Source organism: Capsella rubella, unplaced genomic scaffold, assembly GCF_000375325.1.
Source record: "Capsella rubella cultivar Monte Gargano unplaced genomic scaffold, Caprub1_0 scaffold_2, whole genome shotgun sequence".
Classification (NCBI taxonomy): Eukaryota; Viridiplantae; Streptophyta; class Magnoliopsida; order Brassicales; family Brassicaceae; genus Capsella; species Capsella rubella.
This window is the reverse complement of record NW_006238922.1, coordinates 5,109,766-5,117,023: the sequence shown is the minus strand read 5'-3', so window position 1 is coordinate 5,117,023 and position 7,258 is coordinate 5,109,766. Positions and strand designations below refer to the sequence as shown.

At 40.2% G+C, this 7,258-nt stretch overlaps 1 protein-coding gene and 1 pseudogene across 1 annotated transcript; one reads left to right on the top strand and one right to left on the bottom strand.

The window, feature by feature from the left end:
* Window positions 1–2,998, bottom strand: part of LOC111831998 — a 4,861-nt pseudogene extending 1,863 nt beyond the window's left edge.
* A 1,025-nt stretch (window positions 2,999–4,023) lies between these two features.
* LOC111832110 (glutathione S-transferase T2-like) lies at window positions 4,024–5,105 on the top strand. Its single transcript, XM_023788453.1, has 2 exons — window positions 4,024–4,120; window positions 4,486–5,105. The coding sequence occupies exons 1-2, from the start codon at window positions 4,024–4,026 to the stop codon at window positions 5,103–5,105; spliced, it is 717 nt and encodes a 238-aa protein (XP_023644221.1).
* The last annotated feature ends 2,153 nt before the right edge of the window (window positions 5,106–7,258 follow it).

The window sequence follows — 7,258 nt, the reverse complement described above, 5'->3', positions numbered from 1 at the left end:
ATTCGACCCACCGTGCATGACGTTTGTTGAGCAATTGTTGACCCTTTATGTGCTTGAGAGACTCGTGGTCGGTATGAATGACGAACTCTTTCGGCCATAGATAGTGTTGCCACGTTTGTAGTGCTCGGACCAACGCGTAAAGCTCCTTGTCGTAAGTCGGATAGTTGAGTGTCGCTCCTCCTAGCTTCTCGCTAAAGTATGCTATGGGCTTATGATCCTGCATCAAAACAGCTCCAATACCTATCCCGGAGGCATCACACTCAATCTCAAAAGTTTTCATAAAATTAGGAAGAATTAAAACGGGAGAATTAGTGAGCTTCTCTTTCAAGGCTTGGAAGGCGTTTTCTTGTGCATCTTCCCACTTGAATCCAACGTCCTTCTTGATAACTTCCGTAAGAGGGGCGGCAATGGTGCTGAAATCTTTGACAAATCGTCGGTAAAATCCCGCTAAACCGTGAAAGCTCCTTACTTCGCTCACATTCTTAGGGCTCGGCCATTCTCGAATCGCCGTGACCTTTTCTTCATCGACCTTGATTCCATCTGCACTTACAACAAAGCCTAGGAAAACAAGATTATCCGTGCAAAAGGTGCACTTCTTAAAGTTCGCATATAGCTTTTCCTTTCGAAGCAAATCCAAAACAAGTTTAAGATGCATGACATGATCTTCCAAGTTTTTGCTATAAACCAAGATGTCATCAAAATAAACAACAACAAATACTCCAATATGCTTCCTAAGGACATGATTCATCAATCTCATGAAAGTGCTAGGTGCATTTGTTAACCCAAATGGCATAACTAACCATTCATACAATCCTTGTTTCGTTTTAAAAGCCGTTTTCCATTCATCACCTTCCTTCATCCGGATTTGATGATAACTACTTTTAAGATCAATTTTTGAAAAGATGCTAGAACCATGCAATTCATCAAGCATATCATCTAATCGAGGAATAGGGTGGCGATACTTAACCGTGATATTATTGATGGCTCGGCAATCCACGCACATGCGCCAACTTCCATCTTTCTTTGGTACAAGTAAAACCGGAACGGCACACGGACTCATGCTTTCTCGAATATGACCCTTGTCCATAAGCTCGTTCACTTGTTTCTCGAGTTCTTTTGTCTTGGTCGGGTTGGTGCGATAAGCTGGTCGGTTTGGTAGGGCGGCTCCCGGGACGAAGTCAATTTGATGCTCGATCCCTCGGATGGGTGGTAAACCTATGGGATTATCTTCCGGAAAAACGTCCTTATATTCTTGCAAAACCAACTTGATCTTACTCGGTAGCACTGGTTCGGGATTACTTGAACAAGTAAGAGTTTCTTTGAAAATAAAGAGTAAACTATTTTTGTGATTTACCTTGTTCTTACCCTTGGTATCGTTTGGTTCGGTTGATTTGATGGCTCGTTGTTTCATACTTAGCTGGTCTAAATAGACTTCATGCGGAGTCATCGGGATGAGAGTTGTCTTTCGGCCATTGTGTTCGAAGGTCTGCCGGTTGGTGAAGCCATCGTGAAGAACTCTTCGATCCGATTGCCATGGTCATCCGAGAAGAATGTGACTAGCGTCCATCGGTAGAATGTCGCACATGATCTCATCTTGATACTTCCCAATTGAAAGAGGTACCTTGACTTGTTCCTTGACGGACATCTCACCGGTGTCGTTGAGCCATTGGAGTGAATACGGTCTCGGGTGTTCAAGCACTTCTAAACCAAGCTTCTCGACCATACTCCTGCTTGCAACGTTAGTACAACTACCACCATCAATAATCAAACTACATACCTTTTCTTTGACGAGGCAACGTGTATGAAACAAATTTTCCTTTTGCGCTTGTTCCTCGGCTTTAGTTAGAACACTCAACGATCTTCTCGCAACAAGCAATTCTCCTTTAATAGGGGCTTCCATATCTTCTTCTATTGAGCCTTCTTCCGAACGATCATCTTCGGATTCTACTTCGCCATTGTCTCTAAGAACCATGATACTTTTGTTGGAACATTCGCTCGCGTAATGCCCAAGTCCTTGACACTTAAAGCATCGGATATCTCTAGCCCTCGTGATTACTTCCTTACCCTTTGCTTTTGGATCTAGATCGACCTTTGGCTTGACGAACGGCTTGTAATCCTTTTGATAACCGAGCTTCTCTTCCTTTTGGTAACTTGGCTTTCCCGGGCTGTAGCTGGTCTTGGTGTGACTTGATCGGGCGTTCCTTCTCTTGATTTGCTGCTCGAACATAACCGGTTTGTGAAGCATCTCCTCAAGCTCCACATAATGTTGAGTTTCTAGACGATCTTGGATTTCTCGGTTAAGACCTCCCATGAATCGAGAGATGACCGCTTCTCCATCTTCTTGAAGATCGGCTCTTAACATAAGGGTTTCCATTTCCTTAAAGTACTCCTCGACGGTCTTGCTTCCTTGAACCAAATTCCTCAACCGCTGATGTAGTTCTCGATGATAGTAACTTGGCACAAATCTTTTTCGCATGACGGCTTTAAGCTGGTTCCATGTGTCGATCGGATAGTCTCCGGCACGTCTTCGGCTAGTGACAAGTTGATCCCACCAACTTAGGGCATAGTCGTAGAATTCAGTAGCCGCAATTTTAACCTTATTGCACTCAAGACTTTCTTGACAAAGAAAGACCAACTCAATTTTCTGCTTCCATTCCAAATAAGTATCCGGGTTGTTGGTTCCATGGAATGCGGGAATTTTGAGCTTTAGGCCTCCCAAAGGATCTCTAGGCGGTGCTCTCTCTCGGCGACACCTACGTTGGCTGCTGTGGGAAGAGGCGTGACTATAGTAACTCCTTGCCTCATCATTTTGCCTTGGTTCTTCATGCCGTGGTTCTTCTTTCCTTTGACATTGATTTGGTTCCGGGTTGACTTGATGCAAGTGTAGCGCACCAATCTTTTCCTCAATCATCGTTGCCATGGCGGTGGTGACTGATTCCAAAATCCTCTTCTCAAGACTAGATGTGGATGACTCTTCTTCTTCTTCACTTGTCACCATTGTACCTGAAAAATCAAAAATTTAACAAGTAAACAGTCCAAAAACAGACAAATTTAAACGAATCTGGAAAAATAGTAAATTGACTCTAAAAATTCCGAAATTAATTTTAGAAAATCATAGACTCTTCACTGGTTGTAACGCAATTGGTTTCAGAATTTTTGAACAAGCCAATTATTTTATAAAATTCACGCAATATTGAAACAAAAATCAGAAAAACGGAAATTTCGGGATGGAACTTCAAAACCTGGTTACAAAGTGGCTTTGATACCACATGATAGACTCCTTGCCGTGGATCTATCCTCCAAGGAACACTTTGATGTTTTTGAAATGGATGTGGCGAGATTGATGGTGAATGATGGATAGATCTTGAACAAAACAGCGGAATGACGATGAATGAGGGTAATGACGAGATAGAGTGGATGCAGCGGAATGAAGGGGAGAATGAGGTGTACTTCCAAGAGGGATGAGAAACTCTTAGATTACAAGCTTGTATCCAACTTAGATATTACACACTAAGAAGAAAACAAGTTGAAAAGATATTACACACTTTTCGGATCAAACAAGTAAAGAGAGAGTTTTAGAATAAAATGTTTGATGTTTTGCAAATGAGAGATACATGGAGTTTATATAGAGAAAGGAGGACGAAGGAGAGGAGAGAAGACAAGAGAAAACATGCAAGAGCATGCACAAGTGTCTTGTAAATTACACTCATGCAAGCTCATGCAAGAGTCTTGGAAATAACAACAAGTAATAAATGCAAAGTTTGAAGAGAAAAGGGAAAATGGGCCAAAGCTTTGTGAGTGGGCCTTGAACCATGAATTGGATTGATAAAGGGGCTTGAAAATGTTACTTAAGCCTCATTAAAAACTTTGTCAAGAAAACCCATTGGGACAAAACTTGACAAGGGAAAAAGAGTGCATAAGCAACACTTAACCCTTTACCGATCCTCTTGAGCCGTGATCACTATGAGTGAGGATTGAACAACATCTTCTTGATTCTTGTTTAGCTCCTTAAGTAATCCATTTATGGCTTGGTTGAACTTCTTGGCTCTTGATCTTGTTAGAGGACCCGCCGGGACGATCAATGCTTCCTCCGGTACAAGCTGTTGTTCGTGTGGTTCAAGTGGGTTGGCCATGATCTCATCACTTCTGTCTTTTCCACCATTACTCTCTCCATCTGTCTTCTCGACCATCAATCTTCATTCTCTCTCCTCCGCCATTACTTAGCCTTCTGTCTTCTCCACCATCACTCTCTCTTCTTCTCGACCATCACTCTTCACTCTCTCTTCTCTACCATCACTCTCCATTCTCTCTTCTCCACCATTACCCTCTCTTCTCCACCATTACTCTCTCTTCTCCACCATCTCAACCCGATTGATATGGATTCTTACAATCCATATCATCACTCATCTTCTTACATAGACCTTCTTAACAGTCAATAAGATTCGCAAAACCCAGACAACTCCTCTTTTGAGACTTTTCCTCCAGCTGCTATCAACCTTGAGTCAGATTTACCAACTTGGTCTTCACAACATTCTGCTGGTACTGGTATATCTCAAGATGCACCAGTGGTAAGCAAAAGGAGAAAGAAATGGAATCCTCAAGATGATAAAGTTCTAATAAGTGCATGGCTCAACACACCTAAAGATTGTATAATTGGGAATCAGCAGAAGGGTGGTAGTTTTTGGCAGAGGGTAGGAGAGTATTATGCAAACTCTCCTACTTCCACAGAGAGTGGAGAACTAGGGCTCAATGTGAGTTGTAAACAAAGGTGGCACAAGATAAACGAGTACACAAACAAGTTTTGTGGATGTTATGCAACAGCTGAGAGGCAGAATAGCAGTGGCCATTCTGATACTGACGTGCTTAAGGTGGCGCATGAAATTTATTATTCTATTTACAAGACAAGGTACACGATGGAACATTGCTGGTGCTTGTTGAGGTTTGAGCAGAAATTTCTCAATCTCAACACTATGAATTCCCCTACACCAACAGGCAGAAGCAAGAGGAAACCTCAAGAAGAAGAGAGCTCACAAACAGCAGACAGCAATGTCCCAGAACCTGAGGTTAGACCTGAAGGAGTGAAGGCTGCTAAGGCAAGGCTGTGACTGATTATAAGAGTATGTGGGATATCAAGAAAGAGGAGATGGCTGAGACTGAGAAGCTTCAGAAGTTGGCAATACTTGACACACTTTTGGCTAAGAAGGAACCACTTAGTGGAGTTGATGAAACTATCAAGAACAAGATAGTGGCTCAGTATTTCTGAGTTCTTGTTGCTGTATTGCCATCTTATTTCATATCTATCTAAGTTATTTCATAAATGGTTTGGTATCTGTTAGTATCTAAGTTGTTCTTTCTGATTAAGTATAAAGTGTATCTCGGATTTGATTGTGTTTCTATGTTCTGTAATCTGATCATGTATCAACCTTATGATATATATGAAACGTTTTATCATATATGTTATGATTTCATTCTATCTCGATAGAGATTGGATTACTTGTTTGCTTCTGAGACTGTATTTGCTAATGTTGTTGTGAATACTAGGATTGGTTGTGAAGTTTCAGAGTCTGTATTTGGTTTGTATTTGCTAGATCATGTATTGGTTGTGAAGTTTGTGAGACTGTATTTGGTTTGGTTGTTGATAGATCATAGATTGCTTGGCAAGTTTGTGAGACTGTATTTGGTTTGGTGGTTGATAGATCATGGATTGCTTGTGAAGTTTGTGAGACTGTATTTGGTTTGGTTGTTGAAAGATCATGGATTGATTGTATGCTTCGGAGACTGTATTGAGATTGCTTATGTTGTTGTCACTACTCGGATTGCTTGTGAAGTTGTCTTTGACTGTATTTGCTTTGTTTGGTTATGATAATTGGTCATTCTGATAGTTGTCTTCTTCCTGTTTTGTGAGGTTTAAACACTTATGGACCACGATTATAGCTATTCACAGCCGGATTCATCAGATGAGTATGATGTGGAAGAGGATAGTGAAGACAACTTAAGGGATGCTTTAATCCGTATGGATGAAGGTGAAAGTTGTTTCACCAATGAAAGTTGTTTCACCAATGAAAGGGCGATTCTAATGGATGAAGCAGAGACAAGATTCATAGAGGCTCAGAATAGTCAGTACCCTCCTCAACCGAGAGTGAGTTTGGTATCCCAAAAGTGTGCTATTGTGGTGGTGTACCGATCCTATCCACTGCCTACAACAACAATGCTAGAGGAAGAATGTATATGTGCCTAGACCCTTCTGATTTTTAACCACTTGGTATTTTTAACCATTTCTGATTTTTAACCACTTCTGATTTTACAGGTACTTTACATATAACAATGTGGAAGATGGAGAGATGCACATCCACAAATGGTGGGAAGATGCAGTCATGGAGGAGATGAGAGATAAAGATAGATTGTTAGAACATCTATCTTCTCAGGTAGATAGTTTAAACTATATTTCTGCAACTAACAGTGAGGAGAAGATAGTTAAGTCAGAGAAAGTAGTAGGAGATCTATTAGAGAACATCAATAGGTCTAGAAATGGGTTTACTTTGGTAATATGTGTAATGGATTTTCTTGCTTTACTACTAGCTTCCTTTGTGTATAGGTTTAATGGCTAAAACGGATGAGACTGATTTGGTATTTTTCCTTTTGTAAACAGACTGTCTGTTGGTGAATCTTAGTTTGTAGTCTGTTGTATTGGATGAGACTGATTTGGTATTGTGTATGTTGTAAACGAGACATGAGAATATTATTCTTAACTTAAAGTTTTCGTTACAAGAAAGTGATTATTCTTCTCTTCAACTTGTTGTGTATGTCTGTCATTTCGATATCTCATATGACTCTTCTGTAATAGTTGTTGTGTTTGTGACGAGAAATGTATAGGATTCTTGTCTTTCTGATCATAAAGTGAATCGTATTCTTTTCTTAAACTTGTTGTATTTTTGTTGTCAAAGTGAATCGTATTCTTCTCTTAAACTTGTTGTATTTGTGTTGTTAAAGTGAATCGTATTCTTCTCTTAAACTTGTTGTATTTGTGTTGTTAAAGTGATATGATTCTCCACCATACCATACAACGTTGGGTCTATATAAATGCAACGGAGAAGAGAACAAATCCTCACAACTTCAAGTCAATTTTATACAAACATTTTTCTCACAACTTCAACTCAATTTTATACAAACATTTTTCAAAGCTTTGGGTCTTCCTTCTCCCCTTTTACTTTTGCTCTTAAATTAAACCTTCTTAATAAGGCTTCATCAAAGGTTGATT